Source organism: Sinohyriopsis cumingii, unplaced genomic scaffold (assembly GCF_028554795.1).
Source record: "Sinohyriopsis cumingii isolate HCF-2022 unplaced genomic scaffold, ASM2855479v2 utg000615l, whole genome shotgun sequence".
NCBI lineage: Eukaryota > Metazoa > Mollusca > Bivalvia > Unionida > Unionidae > Sinohyriopsis > Sinohyriopsis cumingii.
The window spans coordinates 641,293-657,708 of record NW_028315917.1 but is presented as its reverse complement, the minus strand read 5'-3'; the positions used below and the strand labels follow the sequence as shown (position 1 = coordinate 657,708).

The 16,416-nt window shown below is 33.5% G+C and overlaps 1 protein-coding gene across 1 annotated transcript in view; it reads left to right on the top strand.

Moving 5' to 3' along the window:
• The window catches only part of LOC149773749 (tetraspanin-1-like), a 29,200-nt gene extending 25,585 nt beyond the window's left edge, over window positions 1–3,615 (top strand). The window contains exons 7-8 of the mRNA XM_089946036.1: window positions 1,118–1,204; window positions 2,678–3,615. Of these exons, the coding sequence (XP_089802162.1) occupies window positions 1,118–1,204; window positions 2,678–2,857 (267 nt within the window). The 3' untranslated portion in view covers window positions 2,858–3,615. The remainder of the gene's footprint in view (window positions 1–1,117; window positions 1,205–2,677) is intronic.
• The last annotated feature ends 12,801 nt before the right edge of the window (window positions 3,616–16,416 follow it).

Sequence of the window (16,416 nt, the reverse complement as noted above, 5' to 3'; positions counted from 1 at the left end):
TTTCGCTTATCGTTACAAAGTTGGAGGAAAAATAAAGAAATGGGTTCCACCCATCCGTCATTACACTTTGGTTTCTGAATATAACTCCAAAATATTTTAAGATAGCTTTATGAAAACTTGGTACATACATTAGTCTCGTGGTCAGTTTGTGTCCCTTTTCAGATTTCTTTAGTTTCAGAGAACGTTTTCTTTTTGTTATCGGTTAATCCATTTATCATTCATACTTTTATTTCTGGATAATAACCCCATAATAATCTCATACAGCTCTACGAAACTTTACACACATATTAGGCAAGTTGTCCATATGTGCATTTTGTCATTCATAGTTCCTCCGTGCCAATCCATTCCACCATTATCCACACAATGGTTTCTGGGGCAAAAGACCCAAACCTGTTTGTCATATCTCTTTGAAATTTTGGTTCACGTATTAATTGCACAACGCTATTTGCAGTTCTTCAGTTTCAGCATCGTGTAACGTCTTCGTTGGTTTTCTGTTGATCTATTCACCAGTCATTTGCACGTTCGTTTTTGGAACATATCTCATTTCAATGGATAATAATACAACCTTCCTATATATGAAATCTTCAACAAATTCTATTATCTCCTAATATATTTTGAAATAGATGGAAATATATATATATATATATAACTCTATCTTTTTCATATTGATTAACCGATGGTTTCTGAATAAATGATAAAATCAAAACATTTCGAACCAATATCATGCCTTTTTCAGGTAAAATAAGATTCTTTTATTGTAGACATCAAACTACTCAAAGCGTGTTATTCTTGACTTTGGCTACTGTTCCTTGAAGATTTCATATTTACATTTAATTGCCGTTCCATGCAAAGAGCGAATATATATATATGAAGTGGAAATATACCTGGCTAGTGTGTATCTTACAATTTCTAGAAACTACTCTGCAAGATTAGCTGTTGACAGGATCTGAATTCCAAAGTTGGCTAGGTCTTTGATAGGAAGGGTTTTTGTTTTGTTCCCGATTAGAGACAATTTAAAAAAAAGAAAAACAGGAGTGACAATCCAAAAGAGAAGTAGCCAATTTCATTTCATTTTTTGTTCGGAGATACTTAAAACGTTTTCTTTCTCGGTCCTCAGGGGTGCGTGAAGAAGGTTTGGAACGACTACATCCTTTCAAATCAGGCCATTATTGGTGGGGGATTTACTGGACTGGCAATCTTCCAGGTACAAGCTTATATGTGTATGTATGTATATATGTATGTAAGTCTGTCTGTCTGTATGTATGTATGTCTATTTGTATGTATGTATGTCTGTATGTCTGCATGCATGTATGTATGTATGTATGGGCTGAAAGAAATGAATAATTTGTTAAATTTTGAGGCGATTTATGATGACGAAATTTAAAATGTTCAAACAGGTATGTGACTACATTGAAAGTTCATAAAACTATTCATCTTCCAGTTACATACTTATGTGTGTTCATATATATATATATATATATATATATATATATATATATATATATATATATATATATATATATATATAACAGTCACAACAACCATTATCTCACATTTCTTCATTAGATGATTGTTACTGAATCGTTTTCTGAGCTCAACTCCTACGTGCTACGTTTACAACCTTTTATGTGAAACTAATCATTGATACTGTTCCTGATGGTGCTGTTGTAACCATTTTAATCTTTTATAACAATGCCTATTGATATACATTATCTCATTAGGGATTGGAACTGGAACTTCATATGATATAATTACACCGATAAAGGTTAATCATTAATGTCATAACTAACATGGTACCTTATGTGCGTCAGTGCATGCAAAGTTACGGTTACGTTAGCATTATGCAGTTGATTGATCATAAATGTTGACTATTTAGGTATTAAGTCTTTTACATGGAGTGCAAGGATATTACGAGTATTTCAAATGTAATTACTCCGTATCATCATTTCATTCATTTGCGCATTAGCAAAATGATATGGAGTGATAGTAGCGTGACGTTGCTCCAAGACTCACAATACACATACTACTGCTACCTCTATTGCTGATGACGCCTCATTTGTTGCACCTACCGCATATAATACACAATTAAGACAAAATCAATGCTACTACACTTTCTACTCTTACTGATAGTTACCCAAGTTAATAAATTTAATAAAGTGACACTACTAAATCTATTAAACAAAAGATGGTGCTGTTGATTCTGCTAGCTCTGTTGCTATTAGTACAAGTTTAAAGCAAAAATAGCACTAGGGCAATTTGCTACGACCACGACTACAACTGCTATTGGTGATGTTGAATTTGTTACAACTGCTATTACTCCTGCTGGTTATGTTGCTTCAGCTTACAACTATTGCAAATAAGAAAAGCAAACCTTGCTCCTACTACTACGATCATAGCTAAGCATTTCAAATAGGGGACACGTTTATTTTGAACAGCACTTGTCCCGATCTGATTATGATTGTCACGATACATCAATCAAATGTGCGGTTTTGACTTTGCAGATTTATATATCTGACTTTATTGTACATTGTTTTAAAGTATTGATTCAGGATTCAGTACCTAGGTGACATAAACAAACAATTTTTATTAAATATTATTTCAGCAGTAATACTACTTCTACTACTTCTACTACTACTACTAATAATAATAATAATAATTATTATTATTATTGTTACAGGCCCTTCTCATTATTCTTGCCTTCATTATCTTCTGCGGTACCAAGAAAGAAGTGACTTCCGATGACGGGCCAATAAAAAAGAACAAAGTTGCCCCCATGAAAACTGTTACCAAGACCAAGATTAACGCTCGTCCAGCGATAGGTCAGAGAAAAAACAAAGTGTCTCCGGCAAGATATTAAAATTCAGATTTGTATGTTTCCTGTTATGAGTTCTGGTTCTGAATATAGACTGCGTAAATGACTATGTGACTTTTGTAAGGAATAGGACTGGATAATCTAACATATGCTTCATTTCGGAATATCTCTTGCATAAAATATTGATTATTACAGTGAATTTGATCAGCTCAAGTTTACAAACAGGTATTATTCGAATTTCATTTGAAACTGAATTTTAGTTTCCAAAGACGTACATGTATTTAGTTTCCTTAAATTTCAAAACCTCAAAACTGGAAGAATGTGTTACAGTGAGAATTGTATAATCATGTACGTTACAGATCGCATTTAGGCGCACCATGTACTTACGTTAATGAAGACTCGGTTAAGCCTTGCACTGATCGAAAGGCTTTCAACATAAAGCTGTAAAATACGCTGACCATACATTTAGTGACGTTAAGTTGTACATTGGGTTGACACATCATGTACTTGTTATGAAAATAGATAATCAAAACAACTTAAAATATTTAGTAAAGTTCCGTACAACGAGAGAGAGAGAGAGAGAGCATTGTACTGAGCTGGAAATATATTTGCTATTTATTAGTTTGCCAAAAATATAATATATATTTTAATGAATATGAATATGATTTATGTTGACATTTTAATTAATTGTTTGGTTTCATTTTAATAAAAAAAATACTCCATGTATTGATTATAAATGTTTTCTGGAAAATGTGTCATAGGCTTGCTTAGAGAATGACTGCGTGACGCAGTGTTTGCTCAACTGAAACCCTGTTCTTTCTGACGCCCGTCTTATATCTATCTATCTATCTATCTATCTATTCTGTATTACTTTCTGATATGTGATCATTTAAAATTTACTCAACAGATGCTGATAAAATTACTTATGTATATACTGCTTTTTCTTTAAAACACCTTTAGTGCTTAGAAGTATCCAGGCATTATTTCCATTTTGTTTCATTGTTCAGTTTTGCATTCACTTTAAAGAGGAAATTAAGAAAGTTTCTCTTTATTATTTAGCTACACAGTAAGTCCACAAATAGAGAGATTCTAACTGAAGTTCAGAAAGAAAAAATATGCAGCTGAAGTATCTGAAACTTTTAAAAATAGACTCGCACGTTTGGTTCTGCCATAGGTAAGCTTTATCAATGCTATGAAAATATTAGAGACTCTCTCATTGGTTTGTTGCGTCTCATGCTCGAATAGTGTTGCTCGAGAGAAATATTTTAATAAAATAAAATAAAGAATTAATCACACTATATATTAGAGGAGAAAGGTTTGCTTTCAAATAAACTGAGCAATATATGGCCCAAAATCGCATCTGCGGCTTTTACCAAACCAATAAGTAAAATGAGATGCCTTTGTCGCTCAACTGTCACCTGAAAAAAGGTAATATCTTGTTTTATCTGGCTGAAAATTTAAAGCATCAGTTTCTATTTCAAAGTCATCGTCAGGAATTCCTGACTAGTAAGTAATAATTTCCTTTTTCGGCAAGGAAATATATGTAATCATACATTTGAAATGTACCGTACATGTAGCCATCACCAAGGAAATACTGTAATCATGTTTGAAATGTACCGTACATGTAGCCATCACCAAGGAAATACTGTAATCATGTTTGAAATGAACGGTACATGTAGCCATTACCAAGGAAATACCGTAATCATATGTTTGAAATGCACGGTACATGTAGCCATTACCAAGGAAATACCATAGTCATTTGTTTGAAATATACGGTACATGTAGCCATTACCAAGGAAATACCATAGTCATTTGTTTGAAATGTACGGTACATGTAGCCATTACCAAGGAAATACCGTACTCATATGTTTGAAATGCACAGTACACGTAGCCATTACCAAGGAAATACCGTAATCATATGTTTGAAATGCACGGTACATGTAGCCATTACCAAGGAAATACCATAGTCATTTGTTTGAAATGTACGGTACATGTAGCCATTACCAAGGAAATACCGTAATCTTATGTTTGAAATGCACAGTACATGTAGCCATTACCAAGGAAATACCGTAATCATTTGTTTGAAATGAACGGTACATGTAGCCATTACCAAGGAAATTCCATAGTCATTTGTTTGAAATATACGGTACATGTAGCCATTACCAAGGAAATACCATAGTCATTTGTTTGAAATGTACGGTACATGTAGCCATTACCAAGGAAATACCGTAATCATATGTTTGAAATGCACGGTACGTGTAGCCATTACCAAGGAAATACCATAGTCATTTGTTTGAAATGTACGGTACATGTAGCCATTACCAAGGAAATACCGTAATCTTATGTTTGAAATGCACAGTACATGTAGTCATTACCAAGGAAATACCGTACTCATATGTTTGAAATGCACAGTACATGTAGCCATTACCAAGGAAATACCGTAATCATATGTTTGAAATGCACGGTACATGTAGCCATTACCAAGGAAATACCATAGTCATTTGTTTGAAATGTACGGTACATGTAGCCATTACCAAGGAAATACCGTAATCTTATGTTTGAAATGCACAGTACATGTAGCCATTACCAAGGAAATACCGTAATCATTTGTTTGAAATGAACGGTACATGTAGCCATTACCAAGGAAATACCATAGTCATTTGTTTGAAATATACGGTACATGTAGCCATTACCAAGGAAATACCATAGTCATTTGTTTGAAATGTACGGTACATGTAGCCATTACCAAAGAAATACCGTAATCATATGTTTGAAATGCACGGTACGTGTAGCCATTACCAAGGAAATACCATAGTCATTTGTTTGAAATGTACGGTACATGTAGCCATTACCAAGGAAATACCATAGTCATTTGTTTGAAATGTACGGTACATGTAGCCATTACCAAGGAAATACCGTAATCTTATGTTTGAAATGCACAGTACATGTAGCCATTACCAAGGAAATACCGTACTCATATGTTTTAAATGCACAGTACATGTAGCCATTACCAAGGAAATACCGTAATCATATGTTTGAAATGCACGGTGCATGTAGCCATTACCAAGGATATACCGTTTTGATTTATTTAAATTACCCTTGTTACAGTAATAATATCACACATTCAGTTGATGTAATTCGTGCTGATGCATAATAGTGTACATTCTATCTTGGAGTTCCAATTACTATTACACTTTACAGTACAAGTTAAAAGCAGAAAACATCGCACGATCTGTTTTCCCTGTTCAAGATACAGGGGCGAGCTTCACAGAACAAGTGATTATTGTACAAAAAAATTGATTCATAGTACAAACAGGTTTTAAGATGTCAATATATTATCCTATTCAAACGTTACATTGGACTATGTTCTTCTCTCTTGATGGTCACATTGTTCATTTGTACTGGCTGTTCGGCTTTCAATTGCTGGTCAACTCGTTCATTTATATTGACTGTTAGGCTCTCTCTAGTTGCTTGAATCGTTCATTTGTATTGTTTGCACCTTTATTTCCTCATGGACAATTGCTGTTTTTCGTACAACAGTAGATTGTTTCAATGGTCTGTCAAGAGGTTTACCATTTGGTGGTCATACTGTTTCTTCTTCTTTCTTCCAGCTTAGAGACTTAAGCTATAGAAGTGAACAACTTCATCTTATTTTGACTACCCTTTCTTGAAATCAGTATTTATTTTCTGCCCAACTTATGATATGGAATGTTTTACCTCAAACTATTTGTGAAGATGAATTATTAAAGAGTGTATTATCTATTTCAAAAGCGTGTGTAAACCCATTTTGTTTCTGCTCATATACAACAGCGCTTGATAAAACAGTTTTCAATCCCTCATTATCTACATTTGTCAGTGAAATCATCGTTTAGTATTAGAACATTGCTCCCCGTAGCTAAACTGATCTAAAAGGGGCTGTCAAATACATTATCAAAATCGTCTCCTATGTCTTATGACCACAGAAACAGAAGAATACCAACAATAACTGACATTTTTCATACAAAAACATATAAAGAGATTACTGGTAACATTTAAAATATGTTGACAAAGTGGACGAAAACATATCAAGAAAACATATACAATCTCTTTGAATTCAGATCAACTAAAGTATTCAAGCGGTATTTAGAGGTTATCATCCTAGGAGTAACAATTTTCATGATCATATGGATAAATTACAAAACGGATTTAAAAGAGGTTTGATAACAGCAAACAGAATAAAATAATTTGCTCCGTTTTTATTCTTTACGTTTGGTGTACCCCTGTTGACATTTTACGCACTCATCAAAAGAAAAAGGACAAAACTAAATCAAGATGGCAAATCAAATGAATACTGGATAACAACTGTAATAACTGCTTTTATTACTGGAGTATGTATATGTTGTCTATTGTCCGCTACATTCAGTAAAATCAGCTGTTCTTCTGGGTCAGAGAAGGCTACAGACACACCAAGAATGAGACTTATATCTAAATAACTATCACCCATACATTATGGTTTAGTGTAATTTCGGTATTCAAATTTTAAAAACAGTTTTCCAGTTGCATTTGCTTGTTTACATTTTGTCAGGTTAATTAAATTTCAGTCTAACTATCCTTCTCATCAAAGATATGCCAAAGAAATGAATGACCAAACAATGAACTTCAAACAGAATTTTTTTTTTCTATCTTGAACTACTTGGAGTAGACGAATTGTCTTCTCAGGACTAGGTCACTGAAGGGCTCGAGTGAATTATCTAAAGATGTAGGCCATATGATAGAATCATAAAACAGTTTCTTCGTAACAGATTTATGTTTAGAGTCCCATGCTAACAAATTTCTGATAACAATCTATCAGTCTTTAGATAGTTGGAAAATTAGAATCGATTGTTATTCTCAGTTCCCTCGCTTGAAATGTTTAGCATAATTACATTGCAGGCAAGTGAGGGAAAGAATGATAATATAAATAATTCCTAACCGAATTACGATTCGGCCAGTGCTAATAGAATTATGCTAAGAATCTCGTGATCCTGAGATAATTGGAACAATATAAATAATTTACTCTGGGGATCTTCTTCTATTAGCTAATAAACCTCGTAGAAGTATGCCATACATCATTTCCTAACAGAATTGTTGGAGTCTGATGTTATTATAATCTTGTAAAAATGTCATGGAGATGGTAAAATATTATGATGCGCTTTCAATTCCAGTCGAACAGAATTTCTCTAAGGTCAGATAATATAACTATGTAATATATCTCCTCATCGTGCGATGCTTTGATGAATATAAGCTATATCTGCTCAGGATGCAGTCGCTGTAAGGGCTGAACACAATTACCTTAGCAAACATGCTAAATGACAAAACTAGAATTTACTCTCTACCTATTATGATTGTGGGAGAATCTTTTAATAATGCAGTTCTTTAGGTGATGCCTAATCTTAAGATAAAGATACTCATTATTGTAATGGATTAACACATTTTTATAAATTATTATTTATTATTTATAGTAATATAAATTTCGCAATCTATAATGATCATGCAATCCCGTTCTCATGGAATTCTGTTCGAAAACCTTTCTAACGAAATTATGTTTTTAAAAAATGCTCTACACATTTTAGGATCACTGGACTATTAGAACCATCTTTATTACCGCACCGGCCGAAAAGAAGGTATGAGTTATGTCAGAGTGGTCCAACATCTTCAGCATCGTGGGCCACATGGACCAAATATTTGATTGTTGGGTCATAATTATATATTATAATTATATAATTGGCATTTGCACAAGAGCGGCTACAAAAAAAATGACATACAGAGCGGAAGTTTGACAACTGTTGTGTATGGTATTCTGCTCATCTGGTGATGTATATGCGTATATGTTCAACAGAGTAAATTCAGTATAATTAAGGATGGTCTGCAGATGTGAGCAACGGTTTTAAAACTTTCAAGCAGCCTTTGAGAGTGGGTTTTGAAAATTTGGTTTATTTTACATAATTTAAAATCTTTCTAACTTCGTGTCTGTAGCATGTTAATACAAACCCAATGTCATGCGGAACTTTGTATGTAACACGTGAGTCCTGCCAATTGGGTATACAATCAGGACCTCTTTTCAAAACTTTGAAACTATTTTGATCCCCATCAATCACTTTAAAAACTGCAATCGGGATTAAATAAGTATTTGAGATATGCAACTGACTTGGGGTCCATCTCTACCTCTATGGACTTAGCCCCTGTGTCTTGACTAAAACGAAAACTTTTTAGACCCCAACCCTATCGCCACATAAATTATAGACTTACAGAGACTAAACGACATATTTCGATTTCATCTGACTTCGGTGTCCATTTCAACATCTAGAGACTTAGCTCCTGGATCATAACTGGAACACTAAAGAGATTCCAACTATATACTAGTATCTACACTTACTACACATGGCAATTCAGACATTCATCTACAATTTGCCTTGGAGAACCTAACCCCTTACTTCTTGGCCAAGGGTAACACATTTCACGTGGGTAAGATACTTTATTATGCTTCTTTCTCTGCTATAACTTAACATAACTATGACAGGACAGGGGGAGACTCAAGGAGTCTTACCCCAACCAAATTATACTGGAGTTCCTAGCTAATAAAGTTATGTTAAGAACTTCAATATTTTGAGATACATGTACCTGAAGTAGAAGACAAATCTGGGTTCAGTCACTGTTAAAAACCTATCAGAATGAACAATCAAGTCTTACAGTGCCGTATAGGCAGGTGACAATGATAAATCACGCTATCATTTCATGGCCATATTTGCGTAAGTCTCTCTGTTTGAAAATATTTTAGCTTATAGAAACAATATTGGATCTGTGCTATAATGAATTAACTATTGCTGCATTTATATTTGTTTTCAATGTCATTTTTTGGGGATGACTAAACTTACTTGACAAAAAATAACCAGGATGGTACTGATGCGCCCTTAAACCCTATGCATCCATATGTGCATACATACATACATACATACATACATACATACGTCCATATAAAGGGAACATAACACAAGTCTGTGACGAATATTCATCCGAGATTTTCCGCAAAGTAAATGTGTAAGTCTGGTGCACAGCAGTCATTACAATTATAAATAATACTGTACATAATAACTCTAAAATATGCTTCGAAATCCCACGGTAGGAGTATTTTATACTAGATTATTCTCTGGATAATACAAACTGATGCAAACTCAAAAACTAAGATGGTATTATTAAATGATTATGAACGAATATATATACACACATATATATATATATATATATATATATATATATATATATATATATATATATATATATATATATATATATATATTACTGTCACTTAAAACATAATTGTAGGACACTATAAGGTAATGCTAAAGAGAAATAGTATTTTCATCACCTCAACATTAAGTTGGGATATATTTTATAGTTTAGGTTCAATTTAAATAAAGTCCGTAATAAATGAAATGAAGATTACTTGTCCAATAGGATAGACTAATTTGCATCAATACTAAGGATCGGGATTGCTTTTGCCTTAATTTTGTTGCAAACAAATTGAAAATAGCCAAAATAAAACGGTCATGAAAACTCTGTGGATGAAAAGGCTACATACGTAAAGACGAAACCTTCAAAACTGGAAGCACTCAAGGGAATTTAAAAGAGCCAGCCTGAAAGTCATGATAGAAATGCTATTTATATTTAATTTATATTGTGTGTTTGACCTTTACCTGTGATTGAGGGTAGCGTTTTGGACAACCTGATTGCTGTTATATTTTTGTCATGATGGTACTTGAATTTAAGTTCAATACCTGACCTTATTTGCGAATTTTCCATTAATAGTAACTGGTTTTCTAGAAAATGTTATTGCTTCATAGATCGTCTGACAGTTTGTATATTACAGAGACTAGATAAAGAATTATTATTTTCTGTTTAATAGCGATATTTGGGAATCTATGACCAGAGTTTATAGTTGTGTTCTGATATATTCTTGATGAATCATTCTTTAAGTTATTCATTGGAATTTCAAACTGCTGTTTGACTCTTTTGGAATAAACACTACTTTGGGATTATTGAGAACTCATTCAAAGACATTATGGGTTATATTAGTCTGGTGCATCAAGACATTCAAGATTATAGGAACTCATTTAGAACATTCTATACTTTTGGAGTTGTGATAGAATATTTTAGGATTATGTGGGATTTAATTCATGATGATATATGTGCTTTTTGAATTTTTGCTTTGTATTCTAGGGAAATAAATTATATGTGGAATTTTACTAAACTGGTTTTGTTTTGCTTCTTTCTGTTACTCAGTTTAAGACCATAGTGTTGTAACAGAAGCAAGTTCAAAATGTATTAACCAACGGATTAATTCACTTTTGTGATAATGCGTTTATCTATGATAAAGTTGTCCTGAATCGTAAATATATATCGAATAATAGCTACATTAGTTACTGTAAGAAACTGACAGTCATTTAAATGGGAAATGAGACAGACAACATGATTAACAGTGTTTACCTTGTACCATCATACACAACTATTACTTCTATGAAATATAAAAGTAATTATCCCAATTATATCTACCAGCTTACAACTACGCAACAAAACATGCATATGATAGGACACAATATTTAATGAAAATTAGTAAGCCACACAATTAGTACAAAATAATTAAAAACAGAAACCCATACAAGTATTACAAAGTGTTTTAAAAGCGTAAGCCAGACAACTAGCGCAAAGTTATTTAACAGAGTAAGCCACACAATTATTATTAATGGACCTAAGGATAATTACATTTCAGTCTTATGAAGCAATAGAAAATGGCTGTTAAGCTTCCACACACAGTGAAAAAATACCTGATTATTTTATTTGCAAACCCTATGTCTAAGATCTCTATTTCGCACTTTTAAATGGGTAAGAAAATAATAACTACACCACCAATGTATCTTATACTGCCGACCAACGATGGTAATAATTTCAATGAAATCAAGAGCAATCTGGTTAAAGAGCTCGAAAACTACAGAATGTTAGAGGGAAGTACAAAGTAAATGTTAAAATTTTAAACAGGGCTAGTAGTTAGCGTGGCTATACTTCAGGTGGGATTGGTGAAGCCATTTCTGTGTTAGGAGTCGTGGGGATAGCAACAGGATTATCATTTGTCTAACTGTTAGCAGATATGGGGCAACTTTACTTTAACCTTCGGTTAAAACGCTAAATAAACTTGCTATAGAGGAAATTATTAAAACATTAGGAGATAATGACATTTTCAATCGGTAAGCAAAACAGTATATACATAACATAATTAATAAGGTAATAAATCAGTTGCAAGGAGTTTAATTTCATAGTCACCGAGTATAGCAGTGACTAGACGTATAATTTCATTATCACACATCATAACATTTATAAGGAATCTAATTTCACGGTCACGAGTATAGCAGTTATAAGGAATTTAAATTCATAGTCAGCGAGTATAACGGTTAGAAGAAGTTTAATTTTAAAGTCACCAAGTTTAACGGACACAAAGAAATGAAGAATACAGTCAGCAAACACAGAAAACAACATGGAAACTTGATGGAACTAATAAAGGTTTATAGAAAATGAGGTTGTAGGTACGTAAAAAGATATTCAAATATGGAGCTAGTAAGTTGAAAGCAAAGGCATCGGCTACTATTCAAAGTAATAGCAAGTAGATAACACAATGAAAGAACTGCAAAAGGAAAAAATATTTTAGATGAACAGGGTCTGTAAAACAGAGGAATAATACCATGTTTAATGCTTTACAGTCTCTGCAAACTGTACGCTAAAATGCAGATGAAAGGACACACCTTGAACAATATTGCAACTAAATGCACAAATTAGAAGATTAACCACTTCTGGTCAAGATAAACTTCCAACATGTTTGTTAATTTCAGCCAGTTCCTCTGAAACATAATATGTTCTTAATCGTTTGCATTATTTGAAACTACTGTCAAGAAAGAGAACTATGGTACCGTTATGGATACGTTTGCGTCTGTCATGAAATATATTTGATGGGCTATAATCTTTAAAGTTTTGCACAGTTCATTTTAGCGGATGACTTATTACATTCTCGCAAATACATTCATACTCCAATGTGTAGTCGTATTCCCATTAAACTGCATATTACATTCCTTCACGGCTCACTTGGCTATGCTGCCATGAAATATTCTCATCGATGTTACGTAAATCAATACGTTGATTGACATCCTAATCTCATTATAAGTCTGTTCGGAACAGGTATTCTGTCAGAAGCTTCAGCGCGAATACGATGTTACGACTCTTCTTAAATGGGAATTTCATCGTTTTTTTCCATCGTCGGCTAGAAAAAAGAGAAAAACACCGATGTAAATAATTGGATTGCCATGAAGCCTGTGGTGGTCATTACGTGATATTAAGTTCATTAACGTGTTATCCTATACAGCAACGTAAGTGATAGTTCGAGTATATTGAAAACAAACGACTTCTTAAAATTATTAAAGTTGCACGAATAAAAAAAAAATCATTACGCATTCATTATCCATTGAAATGTTCGCTTTATTTTCAAACACCTATCGTTTTATAACAATATATTATTTTGACATCCAGCTGGATTTCGTCCGCACAAAACTAATCAGCTGGGAAGTATAGCTACGATTACCCCTGATTCTCTTTCAGAGAGTTGAACGTTTACAATTGACATTGGAAAGAGACGAGGATATTGCTATTGGACTACCATACTCAGAACTTCCTCTGCCTTTTTTTATAGCACGCTAGTTAAAAATCTCGGATGTATCTAGTGGCAAGTTTAAAGTGCCCTCAAGCCCATAGTTTTACTTCAACATAACATTTTTGATATCACAACTCGATAAAATCTCATCGCTATTAGCAAAATAAACAATATTTTGAAAGTATTTCAGCCAAATAATGTCTTAAATTGTTTCAGTAAAATGTTGTAAGAATAGCATCAACGAGTAAAAGTGAGGGTATTTCACTTATCAGTGAAACGTTATTTAGAGTTATTGTCAACACCTGTAATTTAATTAAGATTTACGTCCACCAACTTTTGAAGTATCACAATGATTACCGCCTCATTTCGTTAGAAAGCCAAACAGAGAGATGAGACTGTTCCTATTCGATTTTCTCGTTACATAGTACCAAGGAAAACATTGGCAATGCAACTCGTTTATTGACTGATGGTCTGTCAAACATTGCAGTACTTTGCAAATTCGCCTGCCGCTAAGTAAGCGCCTCTGTTCCAGTTTGTTACATTATCCCTATGCCAATCAACTCGGCAGACATGTATGTATTTTATAAGTCTGACAAAATAATCTTTAAACACGTGGTCCTTTAACCTTGTTTTGTCGTTATGACTTGCTAAGGGCAAGCCAATATGTCTAGATTTTAATTTCAATTAAGTCAAATTCTTCGTAAAAGAGTGTTAAGATGTCTTTTCGAAAAACGTAAAATTGTCCATGCTCTTTAGAATATTTCCGTTGTCAAATCATTACTTTAAAAGGTGTGTACTTTTTGAACAATGTCAAGGTTTTCTGTTGCAGAGGTAAACAAATCTGGCATGTAGTCCGCCATGCCATAATGCCTAAATGGAAGTAATCGGTTTTTTGGAAAACACCGAAACTTAGGAAACTTGACTTTGAAGCATTACTATCTACGACATACCGTCGTAAATACTGACACCATTCTAAAAGTGTGTCAAGAGGAGACCCGGATTGTGTTCGAGACCATTATTAATGGTTTCATTCTCGTAATATCCACTTTACGAATTTCGAAAACGAGCCGCTGGTAAAAATCAATGTGTAACCAAAAAGTACGATTAACATCCCGAATTCAGCAGTTACAAGGACTTTAATTAGCTGACTATTCTTGGACCAAATTTTCTAAAGTGGCTTCAGAAATGAGACCACGATTTTACGTTTGATGTTTTGGCGATTAAATGCAGTTTAAATTTAAAGAAAAATTCGTTTAACGGCAACACCGCTAGAAAATGTCCTGGTCTCTATCATATGTTGACAGGTTTTGCACCTTTCATCGCCACAGGGCCTATATTGACTAGAGTGGTCTTGATTAGTGATTGGCGTTAACTTCGCCCTATCAACATATGATAGAGACCAGGACATTATCTAGCACAGTGACTAGAGTAAAACTAAACATACATGGTCAAAACAAAACGTGCAAAACAGAGGATGTAATTTATCTCATCACATGTAAGACCTGTAGCCTTCAGTATGTCGGAGAAACTTAAAAGATACACAAAAGGATCAATCTTCATAGATCTTACTGGATGACAAAGAACCTGTACAGCAGCCTGGTCGCAGAACACTTCTCCTATCCTGACCACACTTTCAGTGATATAACACTTATAACAATTGCTCACAACCCTGCTTAATAGCCTATAATTATTACTATAACATTGAAATATCCGGGATATAATTTGCGCTTACAGAAATTCATATAAAATAACAGATGTTATGGCTCATCGATTTCTAGGTCAAAACAAATATTTTCATCATCCGCATCAAATTAAAATAAACTAGTTGAAACATAACAGATTTAAAGGTTTAATTCCTGCAGAAACAGTCATGTAAAGTTTTGCAACCACAACGGGTTTTCTGTTTTATTTGTTTGTCTTGTCTGTGTTTTTCATTTGCCTTTTAAAAAGACTCATTAAGAGTCGAAAGCGCTCAGGCTAATTATCTCTCTCTCTCTCTCTCTCTCTCTCTCTCTATATATATATATATATATATATATATATATATATATATATATATATATATATATATATATATATATATATATGCATGTATCAATGATGTACCACGAGATGTATAAGTGTTTTCATTAAAAGGAAACGGGGTTATGAAAAATTTACACAACAATTGGTATATAACTGATACAGTGTACATACTATACATATATTTTTTATTTATGTCGCATACAGATACACATATTTGCCCTTTAAACGGAGCTAAGATATGCTCCGGGAAACTGTGTATTGACTGAGTGAATGAACTCCTCACATCCCCGCGGTTGTGTCGTCTAATAAATGTAGTTCTATGCATTTTCTTGTTGTTCACAATCACATTTGCAAATTGATAAGTTGATTGTTTTCTTTTTTAGATTTTTTTTTGTATTCACATTGATTAAATCAATATAAGACACATTTATTATTTAAACATAAAATATTGTTTTTATGAAGAAAGTAGAGAGCTACAAACACGTTAGCCTCTTGTACACACTGAACGCTGAGGCATCGCATTCTGACGTATGGAAATTAGCGTGGAATAGAAACTAACCAACATGAGTTAATTAAAATATTTTTATATATTTACAGTTGATCTAAGTCATTATTCTACTTTAAGTAACATTACTACCGACCATAACAATTCTCTCTCTCTCTCTCTCTCTCTCTCTCTCTCTCTCTCTCTCTCCATGTCCCTTTTCCTTTGGACGGCTTGACTTAACCTTACCATCATTCAAAAGGACAGAGACATCTTCGTATGAAACAAGCGAAAGTCCACAACGATCGTATTATCATGGATTTTGGCCCGTATCATGCTACAATAGTCCAGAGAGAGAGAGAGAGCGAGAGAGAGAGAGAGAGAGAG